The sequence below is a fragment of the Danio aesculapii genome, chromosome 9 (assembly GCF_903798145.1).
Source record: "Danio aesculapii chromosome 9, fDanAes4.1, whole genome shotgun sequence".
In the NCBI taxonomy this organism is placed as follows: domain Eukaryota; kingdom Metazoa; phylum Chordata; class Actinopteri; order Cypriniformes; family Danionidae; genus Danio; species Danio aesculapii.
This window is the reverse complement of record NC_079443.1, coordinates 49,912,350-49,931,736: the sequence shown is the minus strand read 5'-3', so window position 1 is coordinate 49,931,736 and position 19,387 is coordinate 49,912,350. Positions and strand designations below refer to the sequence as shown.

General features: G+C 38.5%; 1 protein-coding gene across 1 annotated transcript in view; it reads right to left on the bottom strand.

Annotated features, from left to right (window-relative positions):
- Window positions 1-19,387, bottom strand: part of lrp2a (low density lipoprotein receptor-related protein 2a) — a 262,973-nt gene that overhangs the window by 26,077 nt on the left and 217,509 nt on the right. Inside the window, 8 exon segments of the mRNA XM_056465930.1 lie at window positions 1,174-1,305; window positions 3,419-3,547; window positions 4,143-4,265; window positions 6,004-6,141; window positions 8,361-8,477; window positions 8,715-8,831; window positions 14,878-14,997; window positions 17,182-17,310. Coding sequence (XP_056321905.1) covers window positions 1,174-1,305; window positions 3,419-3,547; window positions 4,143-4,265; window positions 6,004-6,141; window positions 8,361-8,477; window positions 8,715-8,831; window positions 14,878-14,997; window positions 17,182-17,310 — 1,005 coding nt within the window.

The window sequence follows — 19,387 nt, the reverse complement described above, 5'->3', positions numbered from 1 at the left end:
ACTAATACGTCTTAGTTTTAAAATGGCATTTTAGAACAAAAACGATCCACATCCACACTATACCGCTGAAAACGCACATTACGTTACCATACACACACAAACAGTCATGTGTACGCACGCATCTGAGCTCCAGCAGTCAGCGGGTGCTTTGAGAACAAAATCCTAGAGTGCAGTGCATGTCGGACAGTTTATCAAGGATGTACCGCTGGATCGCGTCTCACTATAGTTGGTAAACAAGATATTTAAATAATCTTGTCTTTATCTAATGACTCTTCGGTCTTTTGAATCTATCAGGTAACGTGCCACAGCGTCAGTACAATGCTTCAATCTTTCACTTTCACACTTGTACTTAGTCATTTTAAGACACAAAATCGTTACACACAATGACCGAGAGACTGTTTAGACTGCATCTTACTGGTGAGAGGATGATGGATGACTACCCTTTGATGACTGAAATTGCCAAAATGAGCTTAAACAACGAGCAGCACAAATGTCTTGGCACCTCAGGCTGTTGATATTGCCATCGCACACCCCCATACTGAATGTAACTGCAAACCATGATTTTTCCTTCACCAGACTTGACTGATATCTGTGTAAATCTTGGGTCCATGCAGGTTCCAGTAGGTCTTCTGTAGTACTTGTGATGATTGGGATGCAGCTCAACAGATGATTCAGTGGAAAAATCGACCTTCTGCCACTTTTCCAAATGACCAACTAGAAGTCAAGTTATTATTTGTTGACTTTTGTCAGGTAGTGTATATTGTGAAATAGCTAGAAAAAAGTGATGTACTGTCTCTATGGCAAAGACAAAAGAAATGTGTATCTAAGCATAACTACCTAAATATTGAGAAATGTGTCCCAATGATGGTGAAGTCTTTAGTAAATCTAACTAAATTGAAATAGAAATAAACTGAATCTAAACAAAAGCACATGACATGTACATAAATCATAGTTAACTTTTGAACGTTGTGGCAGTCTCTGTGTCTCAAATGGAAAAGATCTCAGGGACAGAATAAATAATAAAATCAGTAGTGACATGAGTTTGAATCAGTGAGATCAGCCTTTAAACCCCCTGCAGGTATTACTCTTGTCCAGTCTGGCTTACTATAAGCCTGTTTTACAGTAAACATTGAGGTCTTGTAATAAAGAAAGTATTCCCATGACGTCACAAACCTTCGCAGGTATTTTTGTCCTCGGGGTTGGGTTTATATCCAGGTCTACAGGAGCAAATAAAGCCTCCAGCTGACAAATCCGTGCAGTTATGCTCACATAGGTTTTCACTGCATGAGCGTCCGTGGCCGAAGTCTAACAGTGAGACAGAAAAGGACAATTGATCAAGACAAAGAAGATGTAATTCTGGATCTACAATACATTCCAAATGATAAAAATATCTATGTATCTCATGTAAGACTAATAGCAATAGTATGGTGTAATAATAATACTTGTACATTACTATAATAGCACTGCTATTGAATTTTAGATGTAATACTAATTACATTACAAAAAAATCTAAATCAAATGTTTTACACCATGGCTTTCATAACTTGATGTCAAGGCAGATGTTTAAACATGTATATTAAATAATAAAGACACTACACTACAAATGGTTAGTTACAATAAGCAATAATGAACATATTGACTGATATAGTGCAAATATTTAGAGAAATGCTCTTGTCTGGACTTACAAAACATTGAGTATGTTTATATGCACAAAATAAGCAGAAAACTTGGATTTTTACAAAAACTGGTTTGTATAATGTGTTTACATGCAAATCCGTAATCTGGGTACTAGGGTTGTCACGATACTGGAATTCAGTACCAATCAATATGGAAAATTTAAAAACGTCCATTTCCCGCTAACATTTGAGCGCTGTTGAGCGTACATAATTCCATACACTCATCCATCCACCTGTCCTTTCATCTTTACCTCAATCTATCCAGCTATTCATCCACCTATTCAATCATCTATTCACCTGTCCGTCGTTCTGCCATTCATTCATCTACCCACCCACCGTGCAAACATCCATTGAGCCTCATATCCATCCACAATACATCCATTCATTCATCTTGTCATCATCCATCCATCTGTCATTCCATCTATTCAACATATATTCCCTCCACCCAAACAAACAACGCTGATTTACCATTGTGTTCATGTGCTCAACAGAAATTACTGTGATTGGCCATGTCGGTCGTCAATTCACCAAACTCACTGGTGTTTACTGAGTGTAAACGCAGGTACAGGGACACTGGAGCATTTGAAAGCCGCGTTTCATCAGCGGATCGGTTAGCTTATAGACAAACCAGCTGATCGACAAGACTTAACGCTCCAGTGTCCATGTATCTGTGGTTACACTATAGATGAATTGAATAAACTAAATTGACCGCAGTGTATAGGAGGTTACACACCAGAAGCGCCGCTTGTGGACGTGCTACACAGCGCCATGCATTTCAGAATTCTAAATATAGGTTTCTATCAGGGTACACACACCGGCACTGCAAGTCGGCAGCTGTCCGCGGTGCCCAACCACGACTCAGGACGCTGTTCATATTTCTGCAGCGTCACAGAGCGCCATCTGAATAGTTTAATTTTAAATATCATGCGAATGTGCGCTTCTGGTGTGCGAAACTTCTGTCTGTCATGTGCACGCCGTGTCACGGCGCCGAGCGGTGTGTGACCTGCTTAAGTGTGTGAATGAGTGTATATGGATGTTTCCAAGTACTGGGTTGCAGCTAAAAGGGCATCCGCTGCGTAAAACATATGCTGGATAGATTAGAGGTTCAATCAACCCCTGATGAATAAAGGGACTAAGCTGAAGAAAAATGAATGAATGTTCATTTAGTTATGTTAGGTTGGTGCTGTAACTAGTAGTAAAGAGCAATCTTTCACATTAAAGGTCCTGAAAAGAGCTTTGAAATAGTAATTGAAAAACAAAGAGAGGGTACGGGGCATACAGTAGCTCTTCGCCTTAAAAAAAAACTGCCAATAGCGTTTCGTTTTATCACAGCTCTAACAGTGAGAGTGGTTGAGCTCAAGCGCATCAAATGTGAAGTGTCTTGAAGGGGCGGGGCATGTCAGATACTAGACGGCATTTGATTGGTCAGAAGATTTGATGAGAAACTGAAGTATGAGGTGACGAGAATAAAACTGTTGATCCATTTAGATGGAAGCTTTACATGTTTATATCAGTTTAAAATCTTCTAAATGCAAATTTTGTCATTGTTTTGTACCACACTAGTTTATAATTATCCTTAATTTCAACATATTGATACTAACATTTAAAAAACGTCATTTTCATTTCGCTGGGACTTTAAGTAGCATCATTTATTGGTTTTGGAGCTTGTTCATATAAATAATCATTCACTTTTGTTCATGCAAGAAAAAAAAATACAACCTAAGAGTAAAAACAAGACTCACAGCAGCCGAGTTCATCACTCTGGTCTTCACAGTCATCGTAGTCATCGCAGGCATACTGCAGAGGAATACACTGACCGTTCCCACATTTATACTCGTCTGCAGAGCAGGGACCGTGTGTGGGAGTCACGCCTGAGAAACATTCACACAAAATGTAAATGTTACATTGAAAGCTATGAACAGGTACATATTACATAGGTCACACTTTATTTTGATGGCCCGTTTGTTGAATATAAGTTACATTGCATCTACATGAAAACTAATTCTCCTTAGATTATAAGTAGACTGTCAGGTTGGGGTTAGGGTTAGTGCAAGTTGACATGTACTTGCAAAGTTTCTTATAGTTTCTTATACTGTAGGTACCAAAAAAGTCCACAGAGGTGGGGTGATCACCAGAATAGGGAAGTCCCAGAGTAAAATGAGAAAATATGATACACCGGTGTTTTGGAGTATGGAAAAACTGTCTTTATGCTGTTTTCATCTGTTTTTATATTATTATTATTTTTTTTTTATACTTGTCTCTTTTATTCCTGTTTATTTAAAGCACTTTGAATTGCAACTGTGTTTGAAATGTGCTATATAAATAAACTTGCCTTGCCTATAGTCAGTTAAATGTCTGTTGAAGGAGCAGACAGTCTACTAATACTCAAATGGACCATCAAAATAAAGTGTTACCATTACATACTTAGAATAACTAATCGGAAACATTTGATAGGCTGTCACTTACAATGCTCCGCCCTCTCATCTGTTCCATCACCACAGTCATCTATAGAGTTGCAGACCTCATGACTGTAGATGCAGCGGTTGTTATCACAGCGGAAACGGAAAGGAGGATCACATGAGATGTCCACTGAGGAGACATAACATAGTTGGAATTTTATAATGATCATGACGATCTAGATTAGATTTGATGCAATTTAGATATTTTTGGATGGGTGAATGGATGGATAGAATGGATAGATTAGATGGATGGATAGATGAGATGGATGGATGAGTCAATGAATGGATGTATGGATGGATGGAATAATGGATGGATGGGTGGATGGAATGATAGAGGGATGGAATGATGGATGGATGGGTGGATGGAATGATGGATGGGAGGATAGAATTATGAATGTAATGATGGATGCAATAATGCATGAATGTAATGATGCATGGATGGGTGGATGAATGATGGATGGATGGGTCGATGGATAGACGAATGGGTGGATGGAATGATGGATGAATGAATGAATAGATGGATGGAGTGATAGATGGATGGGAGGATAGAATTATGAATGGAATGGTGGATGGATGGAAAGATGGATGGGTGGATAGATGGGTGGATGGATGGATGGGTAGATGGAATGATGGACGGATGGAATGATGGATGGATGAATGATGGATGGATGGATGGGTGGGTGGATAGAATGATGAATGGATGGATGCAGGGAGGGATAGATTGGTGGATGGAATGATGGATGGATGGGTGGATGGAATTATGGATGGATGGATGGAATGACGGATGGATGGGTGGATAGAATGATCGATGGATAGGTGCATAGAATGATGGATGGATGGGTGGATTGGTAGACATATGGGTGGATGGAATAATGAATGGGTGGGTGGGTGGATAGATGAAATGATGGATGAATGGGTGGATGGATGGATGGATGGATGGATGGATGGATGGATGGATGGATGGATGGGTGGAAGGGACGATAGATGGATGGATGTGTGAATGGAATGATGGATGGATAAAATGAATGGATGGGTAGATAGAATGATGGATGGATGGATGGGTGGGTGGATGGATGGATGGAATGATGGATGGATGGGTGGATAGAATTATAAATGGAAAGATTGATGGATGGATGTATGGATGGATAAGTGTATGGAATAGGAGATAATTTTGATTGATGATAGGTGGATGGAGGATGTACGGAAGAATAAGTAGGCGGATGGATTGATTGATGAACGGCTGGGTGGGTGGATAAATGTTTGAGTGGAGGGAATATATGTCGAATAGATGGAATGACAGATGGATGGATGATAACAAGATGAATGAATGGATGTATTGTGGATGGATATAGGGCTCAATGGATGTATGCACGGTGGGTGGGTGGATAAATGAATGGATTGGGCAATGAAAACGACAGACAGGTGAATAGATGAGTAAATAGGTGGATGGATAGCTGGATAGATTGAGGTAAAGATGAAAGGACAGGTGGATGGATGAGTGTATGGAATTATGCATGACGGATGGGTAAATGAGACATGAATAAATTAATAGATGAATGAATGAATGTATGGTGGATGGATGGGAGGCTGAATGGATTGATGGACAGTAGCAGGTTAGATGGCTGATGGATGAGAATGAGGTTGATGGAAGGGTGGATGAGCAGATTGTGGGTGGGTATGTGTGGGTAAATAAATGCATGGGTGGATGGAAAAACAGATTGATGTAATAATAGATGGGTGGGTAAATGGTTGAATGGATGGGTGGATGGATAGAAGAATGAATGGGTGGATGGAATGAGAGTTGGATGGATGGATTGGTGGTTGGAATCATAGATGGGTGGATGGATGGATGACTGTGTGTTTCTCACAGCAGAGATGTAGCTCCTCATCTGAGTTGTCCCCGCAGTCATTATCTCCATCACATATCCAGTGCTGCTGCACACACACATGGTTCTTACACTCAAACAGGAAGGGTGGACAGTAGGTGCTGTTCGGGTAGCGTGTGGCTGAAAAATAAACACAAGCATGACAAAGTCAGCACAAATTAATATATAAAAGTGACGAACACTGTAATCAAGAATCTGATGTATCTGATGATGGGATGTATCTGAATGGCTTCTCGAGTTAGGAAATGTAGGCATTGGCTTGATTTTTTCCTTGGGGAGTTAACTGGATGATTGTGGTTTGCTATTGGTGGATCTCATTTGAGTGATATGAGGTTTATCAGAGAAGAGATGATGTTGAGGGAAAGTTATTTTGACTGAAAGTTATGAGGAGGCATGAATAAAAAGTGACATACCTATATGGCATGACGCACCAATTTGATACATGGAAATACCCTCACCGGCCAATTTATTAGGTACACCTTACTTATACCGGGTTGGACCCACTTTTGCCTTCAGAACTGCCTTAATCCTTCATGGCATAGATTCAACAAGGCACTGGAAATATTCCTCTGAGATTTTGGTCCGTATTGACATGATAGCATCACACAGTTGCTGCAGATTTGTCAGCTGCATATCCATGATGCGAATCTCCCGTTCCACCACATCCCAAAGGTGCTCTATTGGATTGAGTTCTAGTGACTGTGGAGGCCATTTGAGTACAGTGAACTCATTGTCATGTTCTAGACACCAGTCTGAGATGATTTGCGCTTTATTACATGGTGCATTATCCTGCTAGAAGTAGCCATCAGAATATGGGTACACTGTGGTCATAAAGAGATGAACACGGTCAGCAATAGTACTCAGGTAAGCTGTGGTGTTGACACGATGCTCAATTGGTACTAATGAGCCCAAAGTGTGCCAAGAAAATATCCCCCACACTATTACACCCCCACCAGCAGCCTGAACCGTTGATACAAGACAGGATGGATCCATGTTTTAATTTTGTTAACGCCAAATTCTGATCCCACCATGCTAATGTCAAGACTCATCAGACCAGGCAACGTTTTTTCAATGTTGTATTGTTCAGTTTTGGTGAGCCTGTGCGAATTGTAGCCTCAGTTTCCTGTTCTTAGCTGACAGGAGTGGCACCCGGTGTGGTCTTCTGCAGCTGTAGCCCATCCGCCTCAAGGTTAGACATATTGTGTATTCAGAGATGCTCTTCTGCATACCTCGGTTGTAATGAGTGGCTATTTGAATTACTGTTGCCTTTCTATCAGCTGGAACCAGTCTGGCCATTCTCCTCTGACCTCTGGCATCAACAAGGCATTTGCACCCACAGAACTTCCGCTGGATGTTTTCTCTTTTTCAGACCATTCTCTGTAAACTCTAGAGATGGTTGTGTGTGAAAATCCCAGTAGATCAGCAGTTTATGAAATACTCAGACCAGCCTGTCTGGCACCAACAACCATGCCACTTTCAAAGTCATTTAAATCTCTTTTCTTCCCCATTCTGATGCTCGGTTTGAACTGCAGCAGATTGTTTTGACCATGTCTACATGCCTAAAAGCATTGAGTTGCTGCCATGTGATTGGCTGATTAGAAATTTGTGTTAACGAGCAGTTGGACAGGTGTACCTAACAAAGTGGCCGGGGAGTGTATAAGCAAATTGCATATATGACAAAAAAGTTCATATTTGGAAATCACATATATATATATTGTCAAAAATCTCGAAAAAGGGCCGCTTTCTCACACACACAAAATTGCGCTCACACGTACATATATATATATATATATATATATATATATATATATATATATATATATATATATATATATATATATATATATATATATATATATATATATATATATATATATATATTACAAAATGCAAAATGCTTTTCCTATGTAGATTTTTTGCCTTGTTTCTAGTGCAAATATCTAAATAATTCTTAAATCCAGAAGCAATTTCTAGACGAGCAAAAAATATTGTCTTGTTTTCAGAAATAATAATAAGTCAGAATTAAGTGAGTTTTTAAGCAAAATTATCTTGTTTTTCCACTGTTTTTGTTCCAATATACTAATTTGCATAATTTGCATAAATTGTCATATTTCAGATCTCTATATGTAAATATATTTGTAATGTATACTGCAATACTTCATGTCAACTTTATCCATTTTTTTTTTACTAAAATCAAAAATGTAAGTGTTTTTCACCTTATGTGGAAAACTTTTCTATTTTCTTTTACACTTTTAGACTCTAGAGGGCGCTGCATGATAACCAAAATCCATCTCAGCACTTCAGACTTGAAAAAGCATTAAAAAGCATGTCACACTCACGACAGGAACTTTCATCAGTGAAGTCGAGACAGTCAGCATTGCCGTCGCATTTAAAGCGCTCAGCGATGCAGTGTCCGCTGGCGCACTGGAAGTAGCCTGGGTGGCAGGTCCGCAGCTCTGAAATACATTCATCCAAATCAATCTCTCAACACTCCACGGCGAATGAATTATACACACTGCCTGTAAGTCATTCACATGCTATCCAGACACAAATGCATTGAGATATCACCCACTGACGATCAATCTGCAGTAAAAAGACAGCATTATGAAGCCGAACATGGTGCAGAGTGCATTATACTCTTTCTACTCATTATACTCCATGGCCTTTTCTTTGTGCAGTTTTCTTTCACTCACCACAGTCTCTCTCGTCTGAATTGTCCTCGCAGTCATTGTCATGGTCACAAACCCAGCGGTCAGGAATGCAGTGCAGGTTGTCGCAGCGGTACTCGCTCTCTGTGCATGGACGAGGAGCTGCGGATGCACAAGTTAAGTGTGTCAGACCACTTGCTTCAATGTTATCACTCGATTGAATAGGCGTTATCAATGGTTATCAGCTGATAGATATGGGCCAGTAGGGGCCTTCTCCGCTCAATAGGCTGTTATCATCCATCCACATGGTTAATCAGCTATACTAATAGAGAGGACTCCAGATCTGTTATTACATTACTGTGACAGTCGGGTTTAGGGCTGAGGTAGGGGTAGACGTTAATAAAATACAATTAATGGGTAATTTAATGAATAATATAAATAATTTGTGTGGTTAATCAGCTATACTAATAGAGAAGACTCCTGATCCAGATCCGTTTTTTACAGTAATGTGATGGTTGGGTTTACGGCTAAGGTAGGTGTAGATGTTAATAAAATATAATTAATGGATAATTTAATGAATAATTTAAATAATTTGTGTGGTTAATCAGCTATACTAATAGAGAAGATTCCTGATCCAGATCTGTTTTTTACAGTAATGTGATGGTTGGGTTTACGGCTAAGGTAGGTGTAGACATTAATAAAATATAATTAATGGATAATTTAATGAATAATTTAAATAATTTGTGTGGTTAATCAGCTATACTAATAGAGAAGATTCCTGATCCAGATCTGTTTTTTACAGTAATGTGATGGTTGGGTTTACGGCTAAGGTAGGTGTAGACATTAATAAAATACAATTAATGGATAATTTAATGAATAATATAAATAATTCCCGTTAACTTCCGGCCGCAGCCGTATGTGATCATTGTATGTGGATGGATGATAACAGTCTTCTGTAGGCACAGAAGGCCCCTACTGGCCCATATCTATCAGCTGTTAATGCCCATTCAATCGAGAGATAATATTCGAATCGGCTGGTCAGACGCACAAACCAATACAACAATAAGCCATACATCATAGTGATTTTACAACAAATAGAGAGCATTCATAAGCAAAAAGCACCTGAAACCCATTTTTAATATTGCTATTTGATGCAGTATTTTTCTTTTCTTTTTCTATTTCTATTTCTTTTTCTTTTCTTTTTTTACAGAATTCAGTCCCACCAACATTTGACATTTTTTTTAAATATCTGAGGCCTAAAATGATAGATTTTGCTTTTCTCAAAAATGATGACATGATTTGCTTAAATTCTTGTTTTTTTTTGTAAAAAAATACACAAAACATTACATTCTTAGGCCCAGTCCCAATTCTATTTTTGTAGTTTTCCAATTCTAGTTTTGTTCTATTTTTGAATGTATTAAAGGGCACCTATGGTGAAAAATCTACTTTTCAAGCTGTTTGGACAGACATGTGTGTAGATATAGTGTTTAGACCGTCATATTGGGGTGATATAAACACACCCAGTCCGTTTTTTTCAATTTAGCAACATAAAAAACGGTGGACCAATTGGAGCGGTTTTCAGATCGACCGCAACTTTACGTAGGAGTGCGGTCCCCCCGCCCACCGAATTGATTGACAGCTGTGTGTATTAACATGTCCTGGTAGTCACGTGTATAATCATATCAACAAGAGAGGACGTGCGCAAAGCAACTGGGAATAAAAGGTGTGTTCAGTTCATTAGGATCATCAATCATCATCAAATGTGATCAAGAGTGAGTTTCACATGTTTAAAATGTTTTAAAACAGCACGTGTGTAATGAATTACAGCGATTTAGCTTAGCTTTACTTCATCAGCACAGCCGCGTGTCAGAACTAATATAAAGGAAGACGCTTCAGTCCCGGTTTGTGGACATTAAATCAGGTTTATTTTGTACATTAACATAACAAATGTTCATACAGCAGTGGAGATTAACCTGTATCCTGTCACATTTGCGTGCAAAAAGAGTGCAAAGCTAAACGGGCGCTCTGTCTGTGTGTGTCTGCTGCGGTGTGTGTGTGTGCGCGCCAGTGAACTTTGTGTGACCCTGCCATGCAACTGCACAATAAATACTCATTGGTAAAGTTCTTACTGTAGTATTTCTCACAAACGCTACGTGAGATCTGCTTCCTTTAAGTCTGTCTGTTGTCTGACGCTGCCGAGGGAGGAGATTAAGGCACGCAGAAAGGCACGTAGAAACGGTGGGCGGGGAGGACTGGTCTTAAAGAAGCAGTACACCAAAACAGCCACCCAGTGAAAAAATGTATAAATAGGAATTTAATAAAAGATATAATAAAAAAATCTGATGGGTGTTTTGAGCTGAAACTTTACAGACACTTTCTGGAGACACAAAAGACTTATATTAAATCTGAACAAAGGGCTAACCTAGGTGCCCTTTAAAACATGTGCTTGTTTGTTGTAAAACTTGTAAAACTTGTAGACGGTGTATTCTGGGAAATTTTCTCACCCCTTGGGTTCAAGTGTGGTCCTGAAAAATCTCATTTTGAAGGGCTATCTAACCCTTCCCATTAGCCATACATGTTCAAGCTAAAGAAGAATTGGAATTGGGCCATAGTGCCTCCAGTGTGTCCTGGGTCTTCCCCGAGGTCTCCCTAGGAGGCATCCGAAACAGATACCTGAGCCACCTCAGCTGGCTTCTCTCGATGTGGAGGAGCAGTGGCTCTACTCTGAGCTCCTGTCAGGTGATAGAGCTCCTTACCCTATCTATAAGGGTGCGCCCTGCCACCCTGTGAAGGAAACTCAATTCGACTGCTGGTTGTCCTTTCAGTCATGACCCAAAGCTCATGACCATAGGTGAGGGTAGGAATGTAGATTGACCGGTAAATCAAGAGCTTTGCCTTTCGGCTCAGCTCCTTCTTTACCACCAACGTCTTGAAAAATATCAAGTAAATATGATGTACTCATGGCAAAGATTAAATAAATCAGTTATTAGAAATGAGCTATTAAAACTATTATGTTTAGAAATGTGTTAAATCTTCTTTTCGATAAACAGAAATTGGGTAAAAAAATATACAGGGGGCTAATAATTCAGGAGGGCTAAGTATGATCACACTATTATGTCTTTCTTTTCTTTTTCATTCTTTTATAACCGGTTTTAACACATTTTAATCTATTTTTAATCTCTTTTATTATTTGTTTTTATTTTCTTATACTTGTCTCTTTTATTCATTTTAATGTAAAGCACTTTGAATTGCCACTGTGTATAAAATGTGCTCTATTAATAAACCTGCCTTGCCTAATGCTGACTCCAGCTGTATATTTGTTTACAAGTCTACATCAAACAACAAGTATAAAAATTGACGAAAGCATCTGAACAATATTAGTAAAACACAAAGACCTCTGATGAGGCTGTGCTTCACTGTCACAGGATTAGAGGGTTTTGTGATGAATTACGGCTTGTTCTTAAGCCATTTTTGGGAGGTGAGTTCATCGCCGAATTCATCACGGGAGTGACCTGTGTTCAAAACCCCTACAGATCTTCAGCGGGGAGGAGAAAGTGCTGAAAAAATCAGAGCTATTTTCAACAAGCAGCTCAAAGGTTTAGCGCAGAACATTTGTCAACCTTTCACACCTCACAGCATCATGTCTGCCATCACGGCGACTCCTCCACACTCTCTGTCTTTACAATTTGTTCCTCTCAACTTCTTCATCTCTGCCCGTACTGTTACTGTTTCTCTGCTAAAAGTAGGAAAGATGGTGTTGTTCTGATTTATTACAGGAAGAGTTCATCTGATAATAATCATTTATTCACCCTTGTGTAAATGTAAATCCAGAGAAAAATGAGAGAAAATGGTTTAAAGGATGTCAGAGCTACTCTTTTTTTATTTATTTGTCCATAATAAAAGCTTAAAAATAACATAAATACAGTTTGTTTATGATTTGCATTTTTAAAAACTTTCTGAGACTGAAAACAGAAAAAGTCTTGCAGTTGTTGCTTAGTAACGCAAAGTAAACAAGCTGCGTCTCCCATTTTTTATAAATAAAAGTCCCACATGCATAGTAAGTTAATATGATCAATTTAAAAAATAATAACTGCTGTCTTACTGGGAAATATTGCGGTTTATCAAACATAACTTGAGGCATGCATATTAATAATCCTGTTTGCAGCACTTCAGTCTGTGTTTTGGGTAGTGATCCGACCCAAAACTGCTCGTCAGCTTGGGATGACACAGAACCTGACCTAAAGTGCATGCAAATGAGTCACGCAACAGTCTGTTTTGTTTTCTGATTAGTCTTTTAACCATGGTTTTAAACTTATGAATATTACATGAGAATGAGGAAACAAGTTTCTAAGGCTCATGGTATGGCCATTTCCATATACTGATGTCTTATTATTCGACTATGCCTAGTTATATCTTTATTTTCACCTTTTACCATCAATCTACCCATTCTTAAATCAATAAAGACTGACTTTGGTTTTCTGAAGAAATTCATTCATTCATTTATTTTATTTTCGGCTTAGTCCCTTTATTTATCAGGGGTCGCCACAGTGGAATGAACCGCCAACTTTTCCAGCATATGTTTTACACAGCGGATGACCTTTCAGCTGCAACCTATCACTGGGAAACACCCATACACTCCCATTCACACACATACCCTGCGGACAATTTAGCTTATCCAATACACCTATACCACATGTCTTTGGACTGTGGGGGAAACCGGAGCATCCAGCGAAAACATAGGCGATCACGGGGAGAACATGCACACTCCACACAGAAATGCCAACTGACCCAGCTAAGGCTAAAAGCAGCAACCTTCTTGCTGTGAGGCGATCATGCTACCCAGTGCGCCTCCGTCATGCCCCCCTTTCTGAAGAAATTATTAATATAAATGTATGAATTCATGAAGTAAGTGGTGGCAAGTCTTAATAAGCAATTCACCGAATAACTGATTTAAATGATTTGTTCAAAACGGCTGATTCATTTAAAAACAAAGCAAGTGACTGGGTTATGAATGGATCACTGACTCACTGACTCAAGTGATTCATTCAAAAACAGATTCATTCAGGAATGAAAACCACAGTATTGATCTAAGAAACCCAAATGTTCTGCTCCGGCTTTGCTTGGAAAAATTTTTATTGGCAAAATAAACGTTTAAAACATATCTCACTTAATGGACCCTTTTCACAAGACTGTTATGATGTGTTTAACAGCCATCTCAAGTCCTTGAAAGTTTTTAACATGTTGATTTTTAAAAAATGTATGAACATTTATATGCATTTATGAATGCATTATATCATCTTTGCGGTCAGTAGATTGTTTGCCTAGTCAGTCAGTCAGTCAGTCAGTCGACAGCGGCCTCTGGTGGATTTACGCGAGAACAGCAGGTGCGAACTGCTCTCGTGAGGCAAATTTGAGATCTCAAAAAGCGTACATAGTGGCCTCTTGTGGATTCACGAAAACAAAAACTGCAGAAAAACGTGCCACCAGGGCCGATTTCGCTCTCTCCAGAAACGTCTGTAGAGGTACATTTTCAGAATGAGCCTGGGTTGGCATAAGCACATAGCACATGCTCCATCTCTTTCGTTACAATTGCTTATTTCTCTCTATTGAAACATTCTTTGAAACATTTGGGATAATATAAATATACAAGTCAGCAAATATATATATAACGCTATTGTAGTGGTTTTTGGATATTATTGGATTGTTTTGAATATAAACATAATAGTTTTAAAAATTGATTCTAATAACTGATTTATTTTATCTTCGCCATGATAACAGTATATAATATTTGACTACATATTTTTCAAGATACTAGTATTCAGCTTAAAGTACTTTTACAGGCTTAACTAGGTTATTTAGGTTAATTAGGCAAGTTAGAGTAATTAGGTAAGTTATTGTATAATGATGGTTTGTTCTCGGGGGGTTAATAATATTGACCTTAAAATGATTTTAAAAAATGACAAACTGTATTTATTATAGCCAAAATAAAACAAATAAGACTTTTTCTAGAAGTAAAAATGTTATAGGAAATACGGTGAAAAATTCCTTGCTCTGTTTAACATCTTTTGGGAAATATTTGAAAAAATAATAATTAATAATAATTTCAGCATTCTAACCGCATTATAATAGACTTCATGGTGCCGTTAACTCAAGACATGTTCTGGTTTGTATTTTGCTCACACATCATTACACCTGGTCTGCTACTCACTGCAGTTGTGTTCATCTGAGCCGTCGCCACAGTCGTCGTCTCCATCACAGCGCCAGCGCAGCGGGATACACTGGTGGTTATCACAGCGAAAATCACCCGACGGCTCACACGTCAACTCCTCTGAAAACACAACCCACATGTCAAACAATGTCACAGTTCACAGTAATTTCGTTGATTTGAATAAATGAATTTTTAAATGAATGAATGAACAAATGACAGGACGTTTCTGAATGAACTTATAACTTGTAAAAAATTGCTGTAAAATTTTAAGTATCACTGGCAATTTTGGTTGCCAGTAATACTGTCAAATTTACAAATGCAGTGTAACAATTACAATTGTGCTGTCGAATTTTGCAACCAAAATTGCCAGTAAAACTGTAAATTTTACAGCAGTTTTTACAGTGTTGGTATTGCTGTTCTTCCCTCACAAACACAAAGATTATCTGAACCAACTGATGGCACCAATTGGCTTCCATGGTCGGAAAAAATACTATGGAAGTCAATGGTTACCATCGACCAGCATTCTTCAAAATGATGATTAAATGATGACAGATTTCATTTTTAGGGTGAACTATCCCTTTAACACCAGAGTTCACACTAAACAGCTAAAGCGGAGAGACAGACAGACACAACTGAGATGTGCCTGACTAAAGACATTCATGTAAAAGAAGATAAATGGAGAAAATTAGAGTATGTATACGGGGTAATGGTGCAGAAAAGTATGCACATTATGGCACACAGAGGAAAGAAAGGAAGAGGAGGAGATGGTAAATCCACCTGACCCCTCGGCACATTCTTACAGTCCGATTACAGCGATCTCTCCTCTTTCTCCTCTCTGTGCAGGATGGCACTAATGAAGCGAGGAGGAGCTGATAAGAGAACCAGAGAACCACAACTGTCTGTCTGTGTGTGTGAGAGCGTGTGTGTGTGTTTACATGTACATCAGTAACATCACTGACAACACAGACTCCTGTGAAACTAAATCTGTAAATTTGGCATAAAAAATATTGCTAACACTTTACAATACGGTTGTATTAGTTAATGCATTTACTAACATGAACAATACATTTATTACAAACAAATAAACAAACAACTTTGATATTAGTGCTATTCCTAGTTCATTAATCACTATCTACATTTTACTAACTGTCATAAATGTTTGTTTTTCTAATACAAATATGGCTACTGAGAACGCGCGAGTGAATGAACGTGACCACATGCAGTGCTGCAGTACTGCACGGCACAGCACAAAATGGTCTAACACGAGAAAGACATGACCAGCAGGGGGCAGTTATGTATCATACTGAACATACTGAACTGATATTGACCTTATTCTTCAATGCGGAAGTGTGCTCGTTTTTGCGATTGTTTTAGAACTTGAAAGGACTAGGAATAATAAACGGCAGAAAACGGTCAAACTACTTACTCTACAAACAAGTGTTTGCATGACTATACAGACAAAGTAGTAAAAAGAGCTGTTTTTAACGTTTAAAAATGAGTGGAAGTCTTGAGCCAAAATGATTCAAATGGCTGCGCCTGTTCATACGCGGAGAATTAGGTAAAAAGGCTAGTGTAGCAGCCAGATCATGTGAGCCAAGCTGAATGGCGTGACGCTCCGCTAAGGATTCCACTCCATGGTCATGCGCTCCACTCAGTCGCTAACCGCTCAGATCCTGCTCACACATTAAATTTCTCTAGTAGGCTAACTAAAATTAAAGCACATCAATAGAATAAGTTTCTCTTTCTAAGCAGCACTCCTTGTGCTTTTTTTTCTTTCAGTACAATTTTTTAAATAATATTTTAATAAGCCTAAGTGATCAACTGTGTATTTTATAGCCTATTTATTTAGCGCATGTTCTCCCCCTGTTTGCACGGGTTTCCTCCGAGTGCTCCAGTTTACACCACAAGTCCAAAAACTTGTAGTACAGGTGAATTGCATAAGCTAAATTGTACATAGTGTATGAGTGTGAATGAGTGTGTATGGGTGTTTCCCAGTGATGGGTTGCAAAACATGTGCTGGATAAGTTGACGGTTCATTCGGCTGTGGCGACCCCAGATTAGTAAAGGGACTAATATATAAATAAATGTATTATTCATGAATATTTACATTTTTGCATGCTCTGGTGTTGGTGAATAAAGTGCGATGTGTGAAGTCTGACCACCAGTGTTGCAAAAGTAACTCAAAAGGAATGTATTGCATTACTTTCCTTCAAAAGTAACTCCAGAAAAAAGTAACTATTACTTTTTTGGGGTGTATCTTAATATCGTAATGCATTACTTTCCAAAGTCCCCAACATCACTCACCACAGTTCTGTTCATCACTGTTGTCTCTGCAGTCATTGTGTCCATTACACACGGCCCACAGAGGAACACAGCGGTAGTTCGTCCTGCAGGCAAACTCTGTGTGATTGTCACATCTGTATGCCGGACCCACTGCAAACAACAGAGAAAAATACTGCATTACACTTAAAGTAACCCTCAAATCAACATACAGTATAAAGGGTGATAGTGTCAATATGTTAGTCTTCAGCGTATCTTTAAGCTAATGTGCTCCAAAACAAAGACAATTCACATTAAGAAGATACAGTTGAAATCAGTATTATTAAATTCACTTTGAATTTCTTTCTTTTATAATATGATTCCCAAATGACGTTTAAGAGAGCGAGGAAATTTTATTTCGGCTAGAATAAAAGCAGTTTTTAATTTTTTAAAAACCATTTTAAGGTCAAAATTATTAACTTCTTTAAGCATTTTTTTCGATAGTCCACAGAACAAACCATCGATATACAATAACTTGCCTAATTACCCTAACCTGCCTAGTTAACCTATTTGACCCTTCGCTAAGCCACACCCGAAAACCGCCACACACCAATCATGGGTTAGCAACCGTAGCTACGTGCAGGAGGTCTTTCAAGCTTTCGAGCGAGGGAAACAAGCCAAAGCGTTGTGCATATGAATTGTGTATATTTGACACCCGGGATCCTAAAAGTTTGGACAGGGTGGTGGAATTTTTTCCCTTTTCAAAACCAAAAACCCAAGGGGAGGAATGCCAGCGTGGATCAAGCTCTGTGAGGCGCTAAAGGAGTGGAGTTAAGCTGGTTTTGTTTTTGATATTCCTGACATGTTCAGTGATAGACAGCAATAACTCACACACCTCTTACCCTAAACAGATCTAAACTGTGTTTCCTACAAAAATACAAGGCAGGTTGTGTTTCCCAGCTGTCTTTTTCTTTTTTCGATATTATGAGCACTGCTCCGTCTAAGCCCTCGCCATAGTAGTCAGACTAACAGCAGTCATATTTGTTTCAAGCTACGAATATTTGAAATTACATATCAACAGAACAAAACCGAGATGTGATCACAAACTGAGCACTTGTGATCAATATACTTCACCTGCAGCTGTTTTTCAGTCATTTATAACCCTCATGTCCATGTCAGAGCTACAATTCACTGATGTTTTGGAGATTTAGTCATTGGTGAGGACGTTATACGGGTCAGTGTCTGCTTTTATATTTGGTGTCTGATTAATATTTGCTGGTAGGGAAAATCTATTTGTTCACTTCTGCTATTCATACTTTGCTTTGCATTTTAGTTTATTTATTTATTCAACTTAACTGCAAATTAGAATAGAAACTGGATAAAGAGCACACAAACATACTGACAGTTATCGGTACTGTGGATTGTTGTGGGTCAATGATGCTAATATTCGGCACAAATCCATCAATTTTCCCTCTCTGGCTGTTCTTTCTATGAATGAATAATGTAGAAGCACTGTTCATGCGTGTTTCCTCATCAGTTAGTAACGCTATATTTCACTGCACAACAATAGTCTATCAGGCTTTTGGGTTAAAAAGAGAAATCACGGTTTAATTTGTTATTATTAGATCATTTTTAAATTTCACCTCTCCTGCTGTCCATGAATCAAGCTGTTGAATGGTTAGCATATAAGGTGGCTAGGCTAACCTAGCTTTAGTGTTGATAAAATTATTTTCTAATCATTTGCCTATTATGTCATGAATAAACCCCTATAATCCATACTACAGTTCTTTTTTTATCTGGCTTTCTCAGATATCTCACCTGTTCACCAAAAATGACTAATTATATCCCTGGGAATGTCTGACACCGGCGCATGCATATTGTAATAGACGTGCCAGGCACGAAAGCTTGACAGGCGTAGCAACAGTAACTAAGGAGGGCGGGGCTTAGCGAAGGGTTAATTAACCTAGTTAAGCCTTTAAATGTCACTTTAAGGTGTATAGAAGTGTCTTGAATATCTAGTCAAATATTATTTACTGTCATCATGGCAAAGATAAAATAAATCAGTTATTAGAAATGAGTTATTAAAACTAGTATATTTAGAAATGTGTTGAAAAAAATCTTTCCGTTAAACAGAAATTGGGGAAAAAATAAACAGGGGGGTAATAATTCAGGGGGTTTAATAATTCTGACTTTATCTGTGTGTTTCTTAGTCATTCATTTTCCTTCTGCTTAGTCTCTGATTTATCAGAGG